Here is a 20,510-nt window from a genome sequence, read left to right on the forward strand (position 1 = left end):
TCAAAGTAAATAGATATTTACAAAGAACAGATAGTCCTTTAATTTGATTATTCTAGGGGTAGGGGTTTTGGTATCATGGTGGGGCCAAAATGGTCAGTTATTAAGTGTGTGAACAATAGACATTTTTAACTTCTTGATAACTATCATTCCAATTCTTTTCAAATTTGGTATGAAACATATTTGGAACAAGGGGGACATAATTTGTAAATTTCAGGATTCCTGCACCCCTGGGGCCTTAGGGGCAGGGCAAAAACTGCCCCAAAATGACCAATTTTCAAAAATCTTCTTCTCAAGAACCACACACATGTAAGAAAAACTAAATGCATAGTAATGTAGAGCAGGAAAGCCCTCTACCAAAATTGTAAATTTCATGATTCCCGGGGTAGGGGTTCTGACCCCAGGGCGGGGCCAAACTTGTTATATAGTGTTTATGTGTAAAACACTCATTTTCTTTAGTGCTATTGATACTAAATTGAAAGTAAATAAATATTTAGAAAGAGGATGTAGTCCTTTACCAAAATTGTAAATTTGATGATCTCAGGGGTAGGGGTTTTGGTATCAGGGTGGGGCCAAAATGTTTAGTTATTAAATGTGTGATCAATAGACATTTTTAACTTCTTCTTGATAACCATCATTCCAATTCTTTTCAAATTTGGTATGAAACATATTTGGAACAAGTGGGACATAAATTGTAAATTTCAGGATTCCTGCACCCCTGGGGACTTAGGGGCAGGACAAAAACTGTCCAAAAATGACCAATTTTCAAAAATCTTCTTCTCAAGAACCACACATATGTAAGAAAAACTAAATGCATAGTGATGTAGAGCAGGAAGACCTCTATCAAACTTGTAAATTTCATGATCCCCGGGTTAGGGGTTATGACCCCAGGGCAGGGTCTAACTTGTTATTTAGTGTTTATGTGTAATACACTTAAATAACATTTTCTTTAGTGCTTTTGATACTAAATTGAAACTAAATGGATAGAGCAGGTAGTCTTTTACCAAAATTGTAAATTTGATTTTCCCCAGAGTAAAGGTTTTGACTCCAGGGTGAGGCCAAACTTAGTCTATAGTAGTTATGTGTAAGTTTGCTGATACTGTATAAAATCTAAATGCATACTTAGGAATAGCAGAAAAGGATGTACAAAAAATATTGAATTTCACAACCCAGGAGTATGACTTTAAGATGAGTCCAAATTAGTCATATCTTTTGATGTTTTAATGTTAATACACCTATTATTTAAAGCCTTTCATCAGTGTATGCACTTTTGAGGGCAGTGAAGTTTTAATAAGAACACATCTTGTTTTATACTGTTGCTGAACATTAGATTTAGCTTAGATATTCAGAACAGGAAATTTTTTCTAGATTTCATAGCCCATGGAAGTAGTGATACTTTTTCACGAGTATTTGGGTGACTGATAAGGCCTGTGGGCCTCTTGTCTATATATAGATTCCTTAGGGCAAGACCTTACATTTCATACCATGATTTTTGACCTTGTGACTTTGTATTATGGTTATGTTGTGACCATTTGGGGCCACAATATTGGGTCCAAACTTTACATGGGAATGAAGATTGAATAAAATCTTTTGAAAATTGTGACAGGTGAACAACAGCAGGGGCAATGTGACTCAGGTGAGCAATGTGACTCAGGTGAGCAATGTAGCCCATGGGCTTCTTATTTGAACAAAAGGTTCTGAAACTGTGAAAGGAGCAAGAATTCTTCTATAAGTTGCATAAAATTTGTTTAACTATGGCTCCTTTGACTTAAGAGGATACAAAATTATAGGTTAAATATTTTGTTTGTAAACTGCTGCTTAGGTGAGTGATGTGGCCCATGGGCCTCTTATTTTATGAAAACCTTTGATTTTACCAAAAGCATTCTCCTTCAATAGTTCAATGATAATTGAATAACAAAAATTTTTCTTAGAATTTTGGTGTATTCGGTATATTATATGCATTACAAACAAAACTTGATGTTATGTTTATATCTCTACAATGTATTCTGAATCTTGAGAAAAACTATTGAATTTTCTGAGATGACTGGTGCTGAAGAATTTGAAAAAAATTAAGGAACCTTTAGGGTAATGAATCAAACAAAAATTTCAGCATGGAAAAGATTTCGATGCCATTCAGAACTGGATTGCGACCAAATGCAGGAGGAAAAATGTAGTTCCTGGACTCATTAAGAACAAAGACCAAGTTAGACATCTTTATTATCGAACCTGGCATAAGATCTCAAAGTTCATTAAAGTTGACACAGGTATGCAAATATTTCCAAGCTTTAGCAATATTTGTTGATATTCCCAATTACTACCATATTGAAGAATGTGTATAGAAAACCAGTCAAAATTTAAGTGTTTTTAGCAATTGCAATTGGTTGTCGTCCACCGTGCATTAACAATTGGACATTTTTAACTTCTTCTTAATAACTACCAGTCCAATTTTTTTCAAATATGGTATGAAACATCATTGGGACAAGGGGGACATAAATTGTAAATTTCAGGACTCCATCACCCCTGGGGCCCTAGGGGCGGGGCAAAAACTGCCCAAAATTGACCAATTTTCAAAAATCTTCTTCTCAAGAACCACACACATGGAAGAAAAACTAAATGCATGGTGATGTAGAGCAGAAAGGCCTCAACCAAATTGTAAATTTCATGATCCCCGGGGTAGGGGTTCTGACCCCAGGGCGGGGCCAAACTTGTTATATAGTATTTATGTGTAAAACACTTAAATTACATCTTCTTTAATGCTATCGATACTAAATTGAAAATAACTTCTTCTTGATAACTATCATTCCAATTCTTTTCAAATTTGGTATGAAACATATTTGGAACAAGGGAACAGAAATTGTAAATTTCAGGATTCTAGCACCCCTGGGGCCTTAGGGGCAGGACAAAAACTGTCCAAAAATGACCAATTTTCAAAAATCTTCTTCTCAAGAACCACACACATGTAAGAAAAACTAAATGCATACTGTAGAGGAGGAAAGCCTCTACCAAACTTGTAAATTTCATGATCCCCGGGGTAGGGGTTCTGACTCCAGGGCGGGGCCAAACTTGTTATATAGTTTTTATGTGTAAAACACTTAAATAACATTTTCTTTAGTGCTATTGATACTAAATTGAAACTAAATAGATATTTAGAAAGAACAGGTAGTCCTTTACCAAAATTGTAAATTTGATGATCCCAGGGGTAGGGGTTTTGGTATCAGAGTGGGACCAAAATGTTCAGTTATTAAATGTGTGAACAATAGACATTTTTAACTTCTTCTTGATAACTATCATTACAATTCTTTTCAAATTTGGTATGAAACATATTTGGAACAAAGGGAACATAAGTTATTAAATTTCAGGATTCCTGGGGCCTTAAGGGTTAGGCAAAAACTGCCCCAAAATGACCAATTTTCAAAAAACTTCTTCTCAAGAACCACACACATGGAAGAAAAACTAAATGCATAATAATGTAGAGCAGGAAAGCCTCTACCAAAATTGTAAATTTCATGATCCCTGGGGTAGGGGTTCTGACCCCTGGGTGGGGCCAAACTTGTTCTATAGTGTTTATGTGTAAAACACTTTAATAACATTTTCTTTAGTGCTTTTGATACTAAGTTGAAACTAAATGGATAAAGCAGGTAGATTTTACCAAAATTGTAAATTTGATTTTCCCCAGAGTAAGGGTTTTGACCCCAGGGTGGAGCCAAACTTAGTCTATAGTATTTATGTGTAAGTTTGCTGTTACAGTATAAAATCTAAATGCATACTTAGGAATAGCAGAAAAGGATGTACAAAAAATGGTGAATTTCACAACCCAGGGGTATGACTTTAGGATGAGTCCAAATTAGTCATATCTTTTGATGTTTTAGTGTTAATACACCTATTATTTAAAAGCCTTTCATCAGTGTATGCATTTTTGAGGGCAGTGAAGGTTTAAGAACACATCTTGTTTTATACTGTTGCTGAACATTAGAATTTAGCTTAGATATTCAGAACAGGAAATTTTTTTTAGGTTTCATAGCCCATGAAAGTAGTGATGCTTTTTCACTAGTATTCAGGTGACTGATAAGGCCTGTAGGCCTCTTGTATAGTGTTTATGTGTAAAACACTTACATAACATCTTCTTTAGTACTATTGATACAAAATTGAAAGTAAATAGATATTTAGAAAGAACAGATAGTCCTTTACTAAAATTTTGAATTTGATGATCCCAGGGGTAGGGGTTTTGGTATCAGGGTGGGGCCAAATGGTCAGTTATTAAATGTGTGAACAATAGACATTTTTAACTACTTCTTGATAACTATCATTCCAATTCTTTTCAAATTTGGTATGAAATATATTTGGAACAAAGGGAACATAAATTGTAAATTTCAGGATTCCTGCAACCCTGGGGCCCTTAGGGGTAGGACAAAAACTGCCCAAAAATGATAAATTTTCAAAAATCTTCTTCTCAAGAACCACACACATATAAGAAAAACTTAATGCATAGTGATGTTTCATGATCCCCAGAGCGGGGACAAACTTGTTATATAGTGTTTATGTGTAAAACACTTAAATACCATTTTTTTTAGTGCTTTTGATACTAAATTGAAACTAAATGGATAGAGCAGGTAGTCTTTTACCAAAATTGTAAATTTGATTTTCCCCAGAGTAAGGGTTTTGACCCCAGGGTGGAGCCAAACTTAGTCTATAGTATTTATGTGTAAGTTTGCTGATACTGTGTAAAATCTAAATGCATACTTAGGAATAGCAGAAAAGGATGTACAAAAAATGGTGAATTTCACAACCCAGGGGTATGACTTTAGGATGAGTCCAAATTAGTCATATCTTTTGATGTTTTAATGTTGATACACCTATTATTTAAAGCCTTTCATCAGTGTATGCACATTTTAGGGCAGTGAAGTTTTAAGAACACATTTTGTTTTATACTGTTGCTGAACATTAGAATTTAGCTTAGATATTCAGAACAGGAAATTTTTTCTAGATTTCATAGCCCATGGAAGTAGTGATACTTTTTCACTAATAATCAGGTGACCAATAAGGCGTGTGGGCCTCTTGTTTATGGAAGGTGTTGACAAGTTACAGGTAATTGCTTCAGTTACCACAAAGTGGTTGGGGGATATAGTTTTACTCCGTCCTTCCAAGACACCCAGTTTTCCGGACTTTTTAAAAAACTCCTAGAGATGTTGAACTGATTTCATATATGCAGATGTGTATTGATGTGTTACAGATCGAGTTTGAGTTTTGTTCCAGTTCATTAATTGTTATGGAGTTGTGCCCCTTTATCGTAGAAAAATTACTGCTACGACCAGTTTTCCGGACTTATTTTAAACGCCTCATATTGAACTGATTTTTGTATGCAGGTGTATATTGATGAGTTACAGATTGGGTTTGAGTTTTGTTCCGTTTCGTTGATTGCCGACACATCTAGTTTTTTTTTTTATAAAGTTCACTAACTAACATCAGCAAGTGGCATGTTGTCTGTAAAATCATTGTCGTTGTCCGCGTTGGATGTTATAGACTTTATTTTGAGATTTTAATGTGAACCCGGCCTTGCAAAAACTACTTTCATGCACTGTGATAGTGGCAAGCTGTTTGAAAATAATGTGGTTAATCTAGTTTGTCATTTCAGATTTTGACTTCAAATTCTTATCTATTGCAGTTAGACCAAAATTAAAAAGGAGTTTGTTTGCCATCGCGCGACCGACCTATTTTTAATCCCCCGACTGGAAAGTTTTTAATGACATAATTTCTGCCAAGTTTTTTTCCCCACACGATTTTCCGACTTCTGTTTTTCTTTCAAGTTCCTATCCGCGTTTGGTTCATCTTCACAAGTCAACGGTTATTGATTCGTTACCTCGCACCATGCTCACATCAGTCACCATTCAAAACACGGGTTTGGGACAGGGGATGACGCAATAAGCTAAACTTAAATCATCCAATGAGATTCCTCGTTTAAGATGCAAGTTTGGAAAGAGCAAAAACAGAAAGTAAACAATGATCTTTGTGGGGTACTTTTCTTAACATCAAGAACATTGCATGTTGTTTTTATTTTGTAACGAGGTAACTAAGGCCAACGACAAAAATTGTTGAGTTTCCGCTAACGTTCCAGAAAAAAACAGAGCTGCCAACCCTCACGATTTTGGCGTAAGGCTTACGATTTTAGGGCCGAAAATACGCCTTACGATTTCACTGTACATCTTCCGATTTTTGCTTATTTGAAATTTCGAAATATTTAGAGCTGTCCGTCATTGGTTTTTACTTTTATAATAAGCAAGCTATAGTCGTTGCTACGTTTGTTTGCATAATCTATATCTATATAGTCTCGATCATTTTAATGCTTTAAAATAAACAATATGGCAACTGCTACTAAACGTAAAGCATGTGTTGATATAAATAACAACAATACTCCCCCAAAGGAGAAAACCTAATGGAGCTAGAATTTCAAAGAACAATATGCAAGTACACTGTAAACAACTATTCGTTTCAAAGTCAGAAAGGGGGAGTTTGTATAAGTGTACAATCTGTTTGACAAACTTCAACATTTCTCACAGCGGCGAAAATGACATAAAAAAAACCTTACCAGAATAACTGATTCAGTAACTGTAAAATTATGCAATATACTAATGTAACAATATTTTTTTTACACAAGTTTTAGAAAGTAAAATCAATAAAAGATGTATTTGATCTTTTGCAGTTGTAAAATGTATAATAATTAGTATGTCTAAATTCATTAAATTTGGAATTGAAATGTGCCTAAAATTGCTCAGGTTACATGTTTATTCATAAAAAAAATCTCCAGCGGCAGGGGGTCTAAACGGCCCCCTGACCCCCACCTTACTATTTTCCATTTTATAATGTTGGCAGCTCTGAAAAAATAGGGTAGGTAGGTAGGAAATAAATTTTATTTTTTCAAAATATGCAAAAACATTGTAAACTCTAAGTGTAGTATAAGAAGGAGGAGAAAATCTTTGGCTGGACCGGGAATCGAACCCGGGACCCCTGCATTACTAGGCAGGTGCTCTAACCACTGAGCTATCCAGGCCGATATCCACAATCCGTCTAGCCCAAATTACTACATTCCTCCCTCCTTAAGATCAATTATAATTTTATAATTGTCTTTCAATATCAACCCAGGTTCTTTTCACCCCTGGCAAGCCAACTGTAGTATGGGAAGGAGGAGAAAATCTTTGGGTGGACCGGGAATCGAACCCGGGACCCCTGCATTACTAGTCAGGTGCTCTAACCACTGAGCTATCCAGGCCGATATCCACGGTCCGTATAGCCCTAATTACTACACAAGTTAAATGTTCTATTGAATCTTATACTTTCAAAATAAAATTTTGCTTAAATTGCATTGCAAGTAAATTTTCAATCATAACATTTCACCCGTTATTGGCTGAGGATTATTTCCAGATGTTTTATAAGAAACTATATTTTTCAATGAAACATATCTAGCATAAAACACAAAAGTTAACTCCTTTATGCTGACTATGCTCTACTAGTACCAGATATATTGTTTCTACATTTAGATTGGTTGTCATAGGAATACTTCTATTGGATATGTTTGACAGGAAAATAATGTGATGGTTTTGAAAAAATATATTAAATCATCACCAAAATATCAACATCATTAACATATTTTAAGTTTATTAATACATTTCTGAATGTATTTTCACAATCTAAATGGAACAAGGGTAGGAAGACAGTCTGGGCAGATCCCACTTATCCTAATGGGATCCAACTCTCTTCCAGCTAAAATTTTTTACCGGACATAAATTTTTATTTTAAAAACAATCTGCACATCTTTTTTTCCTCTCGGCTCTCACCAGCCATCAACAACTCGGATGCGCTCACTGCTTTATTTGCGGCCTTTTTCATAGTGTTTTCAGTTAGAACTGCAACAGAAACCAAGGATGTGCATACAAATTTGACAGACTGGACATTCATGTCTGTCACTCTGCATCATGACCTTCATATAAAACTAGGGTCCCCGTGTATATACAGTAATGCCCGCTGAAACGATAGCATAAGACAGTGCATGGCTATAAATAGCCACCGTCTAAAAACACCATAGGAGTTGGCAATTTTAACAAAAGAAAGTCTTCTATGGAAACATGACACTTGGCAAAGTCTCTTGACCGTCTTTTATCTTCAATTGTTAAATCACCGTTGCGTGAGCACGCATGGAGGTACTAGCCACTGGGTCAACCATCATGTCATGCTGTTAGTTAGAAACATTATCAATGTTGTTTAAACGCTTGACACAATACCATGCAATTTTATATATCATTAAAGCGTTTGAATGACTTGTGAAGATGCGTTTGGTTTGGTTTTTAGGTTTGTTCTTTGCGGCGTTTTGTAAATCACTGCAATTTTAAGCGCTCAAATGATCGATTCGGCACATGGCATACTGGTAGAATTTTATCTATCCGACGAGGCATCATTCGATAATTATGGACACAAACAACAACTGTGTCCGATGAAAATGTAAATGGGTACCCCGAATATTCGGAAATGCCCGCAATTTACCAAAATGCCCCCAGGAATTAGTTTTCGAAATACCACCTAAAAGTATCGAAATTCCCCTTTAATTATATACATCAATGCTTATTAAGTTTATATATGTTAATCTTTTATGTTAAAACGTTTTTAAATTTGTGATTGTAAATTTAGGAAATTCAATTGTGTTCAATTCTCGCATTCATGATTTTCAAAGAAAGATAACTCTAGCAAAATTTATACATGTATATCACCGATGATTTTTTCCCCCTATACAATATTTGTTTGAATTGCAAAATATATATATGAATGTTGATTTAATTCAACTTAAGCAATGTATATATATAATGATTAGGAAATAATGGTTGAACACATTCTGCTAAATGAAAGAAAAATAACGAGTTACCTTCCTTAGATTGACACAAATTCTAATAAAAAGACTTTTTTTAAAATAAAAAATTTGTTATTTTTTCTTCAGAGACGGTATTTTACACATTGAATCAATCCCTAATCTTTCAATTTAACTTTAAAAAATTGATTTAAAGGGGAATTTCGTTAGTTTTAATGGGCATTTCGGTATTTCTGGAGGCATTTCGGTAAAACATTGGCCATTTCAGTAATTCGAGGTACTGCGGAGCATGGATTTAATGTATCAGAAATCGTTTGACCAACATCATTGAACATGAAATTGTGTTGGGTTTATAAGTATAATGTTTTAGTTCAACAACAATGCTACCAAGTTTCAGTTGCATAATACATGCATGTTACATTGGCCATTGAGAGTAAAATCATGGCAACCAAGACTCTAGACAATTTTGAAAAAACAATGGACATATTCAAGACCTGGAAAACAAACACCCACAAAACAAGTAACATATCAGAATAACAAAATGATATATGAGCCATACACAAACTACTCCTGTCCATGAAGTTAAAACTGCACTTTTTAGAGAGGTTTCTGACAGTTCTGCAAGTAATTCGCTGTGATAGGGTTAATTATACCCCCCGCAACAAGTTGTGGGGGGGGGGGGGGGTATACTGGAATCGGGTTGTCCGTCTGTCTGTCCGTCCGTCCGTCCGTCTGTAGACGCAATGGTTTCCGGGCTCTAATTCCACCTACCGTCACCATATCATACATATGGACTACCCATGGGATGAAGATGTTCCCTATTGATTTTGGGGTCAAAAGTCAAGCGCACTGGACATCGAAGTAGCAATATGGTTTCCGGACTCTAAAGCGTTATCCTTTCCACCTACAGTCACCATATCATACATATGGACTACCCATGGGATGAAGATGTTCCCTATCGATTTTGGGGTCAAAAGGTCAAAGGTCAAGCGCACTGGACATCGAAGTAGCAATATGGTTTCCGGGCTCTAAAGCGTTATCCTTTCCACCTACAGTCACCATATCATACATATGGACTACTCATGGGATGAAGATGTTCCCTATCGATTTTGGGGTCAAAGGTCACGTGCACTGGACATCGAAATAGCAATATGGTTCGGTTTGTCATGCCATTTCTTTTTTACACTTAGAAAAGAGGTAGTTTATACCTATTACCACCACCCTTTGGGAGATTGGGGTAAGTGGGGGGTATTCTTAGTGAGCATTGCTCACAGTACCTCTTGTTCATCAAAAGAACACAAAATATAAAAACAAGAGTTTTGATATTCAATATATTTTCAGCAACAAAAAAAAATCCCTACCGACCGACCCAATATTTTTTATGACCCTCAGGCTAAGGCAAACCAACATTCTTTTTAAATGTGGCCTTACTAATTTGTATTTTATGTCCAGTGACAAAGTTTACCTTTTTAGTGAGGAGGTAATTTTTACGAATGATCCTGTCCACAAGCTGTCAAGAGAGTTATTCTACCCCACTGTTATTTTATTTCTATAAAACATGCAATGAAAACAATCAACTGACACCTTAATATCTACCTACCTGTGTAATTATGAGGCCACCAACCTTGACAAATACCTTCAAAGATGACTTCAATTTGGCTGTTATAAAAAACAATACATTTTGAACTCGGTGTACTGACAATTGATTATATATATTAATTATATATATATATATATATATATATATATTAATTCAATATAAACCATTTCAATTTAACCGAGATTTGAATGTAAGGAGATTAAGAGACTGAGATTGGGGATTTGTTTTACTTGAAAATAGCGATATTTCAAAATAAGCGACTTCAATGTAAGTGGAGTAAGCTGTATATTTTTATACCCTCCGAACAAAGTTCAGGGGGGGGGGTGTTATAGGAATCACTCTGTCTGTCCGTCCGTCCGTCTGTCTGTCTGTGCAGATTCGTGTCCGGGCCATAACTTCTTTGCTCTTTGACGTAGGCATACCATATTTGGCACACAGGTGGATCACCATGAGACGATGTGTCGAGTACCTTCATGACATCTATATGACCTTGACGTCAAGGTCAAAATTAAAAGTTTCTACAATGGATTCGTGTCAGGGCCATGACTTCTTTGTTCTTTGACATAGGCATACCATATTTGACACATGAGTGTATCACCATGAGACGATGTGTCGGGTACCTTCATGACCTCTATATGACCTTTGAACTTTGACCTCAAGATCAAAATTGATTATAGGGTTTTGACATAGTCATACCATAAGACATGGGTGTATGACCATGAGACTATGTGTCATGTACATTCATGACCTCTTTTTGACCTTTGGTCTTAAGGTCAAAATTATAGATTTATACCATGGATTTGTGTTCAGACTATATCTTCCATTTTCTTCTACAAAGGCATACCATATTTTTACACTCAGGAAAGAGGTAATTTATACCTATTAACAACACCCTTTGGGGTAAGTAGGGGATATTCTTAGTGAGCATTGCTCACAGTACCTCTAGTTTTTCTTGTGCTTGCAGATATTCATTTGATATTTGGTACTTTACTTTGCCATAACAAGTTACAGATCAAGTTTGAATTTCGTCTTGGTCCCTTGATTTTTCATTGAGTTATGGCTCTTGGACTTAGAAAAATAGCATGAATTGTTAGTTTACATCTAAGTTCCTTATTTCTGTAGATAAGAGTACTACACTCATTAAAACTTCTAGCATAGTAATGCAACAATGTAGCTAAATTATTCATGATCACCTACATGTCACAGTTTACCTAAACCTAATTATATATTTGTCTTTTTTCCTGGTCTACTCAAATAGTAGTTGATTTCCAACCATTCCTATCCTGGTTCCCCAATTTTCCCATTTACTATAACATACATAATGAACTTTGAATATTGTTGTGGTACAGTGATTTTTGCAACTATGTATTGCCATGCAATACTCTCAGAATGCTTGTTGGATTTTAGTGTCGATTACGGCAATTAAGGAGGGTATCAGAAATCATATGGAACACATTATGAAGTGTGCTGTTGTGTTTTTGACTAGATAAAGTACCAGAGCAGAATTTGCTGAAATCACGTTACATTCCTGCCCTATGCTCACAAAACTCTGTGGTTGTTGTTTACATTGTAGACCATTGTAGAGGTGGGACAGATGTTTTGAGAACTTTGCAAAAATAAAATAAAATGTTTCAATAAAATAAAATGTTTTGCCTAGGTACCCTACCTAATTTTGTTAGGTCACCTGCTCAAGTAAGCTTTTCTGATCACTCATTGTCCGTTGTCCATCTGTCTGTCTACTTTTCACATTTTTTACTTCTTCTCCAGAACCACTGGTCCATTTTCAACCAAACTTGGCAAAAAGCATCCTTTGGTGAAGGGGGTTCAAGTTTGTTTAAATGAAGGGCAACACCCTTCTCCAAGGGGAGATAATAGCAAAAATTGTACACTGACAAATGTTTAAGAACCAACGGGCCAATTTCAACCAAACTTTGCGCAAAGCATTCATAGGTGAAGGGAATTTAAGTTTGTTCAAATGAAGGACCATGCACCCTTTAAAGGGAAGATGATAACGAAAATGCAAAAATAGGATTGGGTCATTTGAAATCTTCACAAGAACCACTAGGCCAGAAAAGTTCAAATTTGCATGAAAGCTTCCTGACTTAGTGCAGATTCAAGTTTGTTAAAATCATGGCCCCCTGGGGATAGGGTGGGGCCCCAATACGGGGATCGAAGTTTTACATGGGAATATATAGGGAAAATCTTCAAAAATCATTTTCTCAAAAACCACTAAACCAGAAAAGTGGAAATTTATATGAAAGCTTTCTGACTTAGAATAGATCCAAGTTTGTAAAAATCCTGGTCCCAGAGGGGTGGGGCCAAAATAGGGGAGCAAAGTGTTATATGGTGCTACAATGTATAGAGGAATTGTCTAAAACTACCCTAATTTAGTTAGGAAATTCCTAATTTTAGCCCTAAATTTTTGTAATTTTAGCCCTAAAATTAGCCCTTATTTTTTGTCAGAGAGTGATGGACATCCTGAGAAATACATAATCAGTTCACATGTCAGATGGATTGGTGCACCATGACCCACTTTAAGGCTTTCCTAGTCAGAATGTGTGTTGTATCAATTCATAGTGCACAATATGCTTCCAGGTTGAAGTTCACTGTCCGACGGGTGTATATTGTACTGTTTGTGGTACTCTTGTTAATCATCTTTCCTTTGGAAAGGGTGTGATCCTTCAATGGAACACTTTTGAATCCCCTTTGCCTAATGATGCGTTATGGCAAGTTTAGTTGAATTAGCCCTATGGTTCTGGAAAAGTAAAAAATGTATAGTTTACAGAGAAACAGACAGACATGCAAATGCTGAACAACAGGTAATCAGAAAAGCTGCAGAAAGTGGAATTCAAGCAATTTTCTTGTTTGGGTAGGGATTCAATTGGTGTTCATTTGGGAGACTTTTATAACAGCATCCTGTTACAATTATTACTTGGAAAATAAGATCCACATTAAAATTTTGTCATTGTTTGTAGAAGTCAAGAAAGAAATTCAGGAGCTGTATGGTCTCATTAACTATGGAGTTTTGAGAAAGAAGATCAAAGGAGGTATTTGAAAAATATTTTTGTTGCCTGCAAAGCAGACTTTTAAGACTAGGGGCAGGCATACCACACACATACCACACAACCCTTTTAGATACACTGTTACTATATGTGCTCATTTGTTAGATATTAACTTTTAAACATAGTCAACTTATTGTCAGAAACTATATGTACTTGATATGTGTACCAAATGTGGTATGTAGCATCTCTATATGGAGATGGAAGTGTGAATTTGAGTACGTCACTGTCTGCATAGGGGGGCCCAAGAGATGGAGCCAAAACTTTAAAAAGAGTTAATGCAATCTTCAGAAGTTGCTTTTACTCCTATACATAGTTATCACGATCAATCACATATTGTAAAATTTGTAGTGTTAGGAAAAGGGCATTGGTGTTGGGGCAAGTAAGTAAGACATATCTATCAAAATTGCGAAACTTTTGACCCATGGGTAATGGGTTCAGACTACAAAGTGAATTACATAATAGAATATCTACATCTAGCACACAAACATAGTTCAGGTATCTGACTCACGATATGACTCACAATGTACCCCTGAAGTTTTGTAAAAAGAATTGAACAATTTTTACTGAATAGAAAACTTGGAATCAAATGAAAAATAATTAATGTCTAGAAAGTAATTCATTGAATTGTATATACCAAGCACCCATAAAAAAAAAATAAAAAATTGCCCCATGACCCATCAAATTAATATAACTCATTTTACAATGACCCATCTAATTAAAAAAAAACTTAACCAGACCCACCACAAAAATATCTCGCGATGTTTTCGGGACAAACGTTCTAGTAGCAAGCTCAGGCTTGTACTGCGAGCTCTAATGACTAAAGCGTGGGAAATAATCCGAGCTAAATCTCAACCTCTAACAAGGAAAATTTTTTGACGCCAATCCCAGAAGTCCCTTGTCAAAAATGGCTGAGATCTCGCCAAGTCACACCTTGGAATATGATTGTGAACTTAAGCAGAATATCATCCTAATCTTGTGGCCTCCTAGCTCCAAAATTTAGTGCACCATTAAGCGAAATGTTTAACGGAGTGCAATGTTTATGAAAGGCAGGCTAAGATGATGTGTGACGTCATGTCTACGTTTTGACGTACGTCATAATAAGGCAGACAGTGGCGGATCTAAATACGTACTTGTTTAAAAAGTCATACTACCGGGACATTATTATTACGTGAACATTAAAATACTAAATTCTCAATAGGAATTTATTATTCTAACCAAAAAAAAAAAAGGGGGGGGGACCAACTTCTTAAAAACTGTTAGAATATGTGAGGGATCACAGGTACTGAATTAGTGGTATTTAAAACATTACAAAAAATCGATTGGATTGAAAACATTTTTTAAAAATCTTTGGGTTTTTTCCCGTGACTAAAAATAACATGTGCTTCAATCCATTTCCTTTTAACATGTCTGGTAATGCAAACCACGATGACAACCAACCCCCCAACCCCTCCCTCACGACGATTCCTTATGTCTCACAACAGCAAATATTACTGTAAAAAAGTTTGTAAAGAGATGACTACTTCTTGTTTTGTTCTCTTTTTTCTTTTATTTTAGTTGAAACCATTTGCCGATACATTGGTAGAAAATTCCCAATTTGTTCGATTTTGACGCTATTTTTCCCAATTGAATGGGTACCGGTACCAGTACCAGTGGGTAGAGAAAAATTGCTGATGTTACATTTATTATATTATGTAAAGCTTTCCATCAGTATAGGCACTGTTAAGGGCATTTAAGTTTTAAGAATACATCTTGTTTTATACTGTTGCTAAATATTAGAATTTAGCTTTAGATATGCAGAACAGGATTTCATAGTCCTTGGCACTAGTGATACTATAACTAATAATCTGGTGACTGACAAGGCCTTTGGGCCTCTTGTTGTCAAAAAGTGCATGACAGCCAGTGATAAGCAACATCCTAGTTAAGCTGGTTTTTGAAAAGTGGGGGATGTTGCAAGATGGAGTTCTTTTGTGCCTTATAGTTGATTTCAGACTCAACTCTTAGTAAGTTTTGTTGAAAATGAATTTATGAATAAGCCACCGACATAGCAAATTTGAACCTTTTACACACAAGTTGGTTATTTTCAGTTCTGAATGAAAAAGTTGGAACCAAGTTGAATGAACTAGTCTACACAGGGTACGTATAATGAGAAGAAGTACTGTAGACATACGTTTTTCTGTGTGGGATTAATTTATGCTACGAGGGCGAGTCAATAAGTAACCAGTCTCTCCCATTTCCGATTGGCTGAGACAATCATGATTTTCATGCCTTGTTTCAATACATGTTTTATACCTGGCTACAAAATTGCACGTGTATCGAGTCATTCTTTAATAAGATATTGAATGTCAAACATGGCTAGTGATGCAAAGGCATGCTTTTCATCTAAAGTTGAGTACCGTGCTATAATCCAGTACTTGTATTTAAAAGGAAAAACAGGCAAGGAAATACATGGTGAGTTAGCTGATGTGTATGGGTCTTCTGCACCATCTTCTGCTCAGGTTAAATTCAGGGTAGGGGAATTCAAACGCAGTAGAACGTCTTTAGAAGATGAAGCTAGGTCTGGATGCTCACTGGATGCCACCGACAAAGAAATGTGTAAGAAAGTTTGGGATCTGTTATCTTCTGATAGATGAATTCAGTTGGAAGAAATAGTGCAGGCATTAGGCATTTCACATGGTAGTATTTCAACAATCTTACATGATCATTTAGGTATGCACAAGCTAACAGCCCATTGGGTCCCCAAATCCCGTAGCGATGAGCAAATGGCAACCAGAGCATCAGTATGCAGCACTTTGTTGAAGCGTTTTAGGTCAAAAGATTATCTTCTTTTGCGTCTGGTGACTGTAGATGAGACAGAGAGTAAGGTTCATAGTGGTCAGCGAGTAGGGCCTGGGTTCCTGAGGCCAAAGAAGTTCAAGACGCAACCATCTGCTGGCAAGTATTTTGGGACACAAAAGGCGTTATTATGTTGGACTTTTTACCCAAGAGAAGTACAATAACTGGAGTGTACTATGCAATCTTGCTAGACCTGCTGAGAACCACCATCTGTGAAAAACGCCGAGGTAAACTCTCTAAGATGTTTTGCTGCAACAGGACAACGCAAGAGACCACCCTTGCAAAGTTGCAATGGATGCTGTAGAGCGAATTATGAATTAATACCACATCCTGCCTATTCGCCTGACCTAGCTCCTAGCGACTTCTTCCTATTCCCAAATTTGAAAAAAAAATATCCATGGATGTCATTTCTGGTCTGACAAAGAAGTCATGACTGCAGTTGAGGAGTGGATCAATGGAAAGACCCTGACTTTTTCAGATCTCGGCTGATGGCACTTGAATACCATTGGTCTAAGTGCATCACACTAGAGGGCAATTACATCGAAAAAGAAGAGGTTGATCTCAACCAGAAATAAGTTAGGCTGGTTACTTATTGACTCGCCCTCGTATGTACGCAGGTATTATTTTTGCACGGATATTTGGCCCAGCATACTTAAAGTATATTTAAGACATACAATGGCATTCCAAGAAATCCGCACAATTTTTTACATGCAGATTGAACAGAACTTGTTATTTCGTGGAGTTATGACCCCGTGGAAAAAAGTACATTTACAGTACCTGTGGTGAAATTTTAGTCATATTTTGTCCTCATATATACAAACAATATGGAAGTAAACTAATTTTTAACTGGTAAAGATGATCTGTAATAGTATATATATTTTTTATCATACAGATGCACTGCTGTAAAAGTCAGAGGAAAGAATGTGAGGTAAAATTAAATACAGTCTAGACTTTCATCTGTAACCTTCCAAAAATCAAATATGACAGGGAGAGACTCCCCAGATCATTTACTGAATTTTCATCTCCACCTTTGGCTTTCAAGAAAATTAATACATACATACTCTTGAATTGAAACCCCCATTTATCATTTTTATACGCCCATCTTTGGATGGGACATGTTATGATATAGCGATGCATGTACATCTGTCCATTCATCTGTCCTTCCATCCATTCAGGGTTTTCTGTTTCTACTTTCATGTCTGTCATATATGAAACTGAAACTTGCTATGTAGCTTCTTTGTGGATCACTCTAGATCATGTTGGATTTTGATCCATTTCGACTTCTCTTGGTGGAGTTTTGCCCTTTTATTAGTCTCCTAACGGTTTGTAAAAATGAATGGGACTATAGGTTTTTTCTCTGTCTGTCCGTCTATCCCTCTGTCTGTCAGTCTGTCTCTTACAGGAGTTTTGCCCTTTTTAGGTCACCCGAGTCACTCAGGTGACTTTTTGCTGTTGGTCTGCGTCCGTCGTGGTGCGTTGTCCGTTAACTTCTTCCCAAAAACTTTTGGGCTAATCTTGGCCAAATTTCGTATGTAGCATCTGTAGGTAAAGGAGACCAGAAATTGTAAATTTCATGAACCCCCCCCCCCCCCCCTCCCTCCCTAAGGGGCCTTAATTTTGGGGTAAAAACTGTAAAATTGATGTATTTCTTTAAACCATTTATTTTACTCCTATGCATCGAGCAGAGAAAGTGAGTATATAGTAATGATGAGCAAGGAAGCTTCTACCAAAATTGTAATTTTCATGACCCCTGGGGGAGGAGTTCTGACCCCAGGGCAGGGACAAACTTGGTATATAGTGTTTATGTGTAAAACACTTAAATGACATCTTCTTTATTGCTATTGATACTAAATTGAAACTAAATGGATATTTAGAAAAAGTAGGCAGTCCTTTACTAAAATTGTAAACTTGATGACCCCAGGGGTAGGGGTTTTGTTATCAGGGTGGGGCCAAGATGGTCAGTTATTAGATGTGTGAACAATAGAATTTTTTTTACTTTTTTTTGGATAACTATTCCAATTCTTTTCAAATTTGGTATGAAACATATTTGGAACAAGGGGGACATAAATTGTAAATTTCAGGTTTCCTGCACCCCTGGGGCCTTAGGTGCGGGGGGAAAACTGCCCAAAATTGACCAATTTTCAAAAATCTTCTCTGCAACCGCACATGTTTAAGAATAAATAAATGCATAGTGATGTATAGCAGGAAAGCCTCTACCCAAATTGTAAATTTCATGATCCCCGGGGTAGGGGTTCTGACCCTAGGGCGGGGCCAAACTTACTATATAGTGTTTATGTGTAAAACACTCAAATAACGTCTTCTTTAGTGCTATTGATACTAAATTGAAATTAAATGGATATTTAGAAAGAGGAGGTAGTCCTTTACCAAAATAGTAAATTTGATGATCTCAGGGGTAGGGGTTTTGGTATCAGGGTGGGGCCAAAATGTTCAATTATTAAATGTGTGAACAATAGAAATTTTTATGCCCCCTTCAAAGAAGAGGAGCATATTGCTTTGCACCTGTTGGTCGGTCGGTCTGTCAGTAGACTACATGTTGTCCGCTCAATATCTTGAACCATTTACTTGATCATTATATTTCATATGTGGGTTGGTTGTGAGTAGAAGAGGACCCTTACTGGTTTTCAGGTCAAAGGTCAAGGGTCAGTCTACTCTGGACATAGGAATATACTGTCCGCTCAATATGTTGAGAACCCTTTGCTTGACAGACATCAAACTTGGTACACTGGTACATCTTAAGGAGAAGATGACCCCTTTCAATTTTGAGGTCACATGGTCAAAGGTCAAACTGGACGCAGGAATATACTGTCCACTCAATATCTTGAGAACCCTTTGCTTGACATACTTCAAACTTGGTACACTGGTAAATCTTCAGGAGAAGATGACCCCTATTGATTTTGAGGTCACATGGTCAAGGGTCAATCCACTCTGGATATAGGAAGATATTGTCTGCTCAATTTCTTGAGAACCCTTTGCTTGACATACATCAAACTTGGTATACTGGTATATCTTCAGGAGAAGATGGCTCCTATTGATTTGAGGTCACATGGTCAAGGGTTAAACTGGACATAGTAATATATTGTCTCCTATATTTTAAGAATTATTTGCTTTAGTGACACTAAACTTGGTACACTGGTACAGCATAAGGAGTAGATGACCCCTATTGATTTTGAGGTCACATGATCAAGGGTCAATCCACTCTGGATATAGGAAGATATTGTCTGCTCAATTTCTTGAGAACCCTTTGCTTGACATACATCAAACTTGGTACACTGGTACATTCCAAGGAGCAGATAACTCCTTTTGATTTTGATGTGACATGGTCAAAGATCAAGGGTAAAACTGAACATAGGAATATACTGTCCACTCAATATCTTGAGAACCCTTTGCTTGACATACATCAAACTTGATACACTGGTACATCATAAAGAGTAGATCACCCCTATAAAATTTGGGTCAAGGGTCAAACTGGACATAATAATATATTTTCTTATATTTTAAGAATGATTTGCTTGTTGAAGAATCATTTGCTTGACTGACACCAAACTTGGTACACTGGTACATCCTAAGGAGTAGATGACCCCTATTATTTTAGGTCACATTGTCAAGTCCAAGATTCAATCCACTCTGGACATAGGAAGATATTTTCCGCTTAATATCTTGAATTGTTTTTGGCACTACTATCAATCAAATGATGCATGTTGGGGGGGGGGGGGGGGGGGGGGATATATGTTTTACAAACATTTCTTGGGTGGTTTTTTTATTTTTTTTTTTATTTTTTACCGAAATCAAAAGTTTCTGCTCATCTCTTTCGTCCAATTTAAGCATCTCTGTCATCCAATTTAAATTACTTCCTTTTCCTTGGAATATTTTCCTCACTTCCGAAAGCGATCAATCACTGATGTAACTGTTGTTCAGGATATTTCCAATCTACGTGAAATTTCTTGCTGTTTTAATCCAGATCGATACAGAGAAACTCGTTTCGAGTTGTAGAAATTTTATGACGTGTACATTTGTCACGTGGTGGACACTATTAAACATAGTACCAAGTTTGCCAACATCAATGCCATCCTTTTTTAGAAGACAGCGATGAGAACATGCTAAACTGAATAGCATTTGCCATGCACGCGACTTTGGACGATCACTTATG

The 20,510-nt window shown here is 36.4% G+C and overlaps 1 protein-coding gene across 2 annotated transcripts in view; it reads left to right on the forward strand.

Annotated features, from left to right (window-relative positions):
- The window catches only part of LOC125679296 (uncharacterized), an 87,048-nt gene that overhangs the window by 15,452 nt on the left and 51,086 nt on the right, over positions 1-20,510 (forward strand). For both annotated transcript variants that reach the window (XM_048918408.2, XM_056154440.1), the window contains exons 4-7: positions 2,108-2,261; positions 13,424-13,495; positions 15,595-15,643; positions 17,235-17,270. In XM_048918408.2, coding sequence (XP_048774365.1) covers positions 2,108-2,261; positions 13,424-13,495; positions 15,595-15,643; positions 17,235-17,270 — 311 coding nt within the window. The remainder of the gene's footprint in view (positions 1-2,107; positions 2,262-13,423; positions 13,496-15,594; positions 15,644-17,234; positions 17,271-20,510) is intronic.

The sequence above is a fragment of the Ostrea edulis genome, chromosome 2, assembly GCF_947568905.1.
Source record: "Ostrea edulis chromosome 2, xbOstEdul1.1, whole genome shotgun sequence".
Classification (NCBI taxonomy): Eukaryota; Metazoa; Mollusca; class Bivalvia; order Ostreida; family Ostreidae; genus Ostrea; species Ostrea edulis.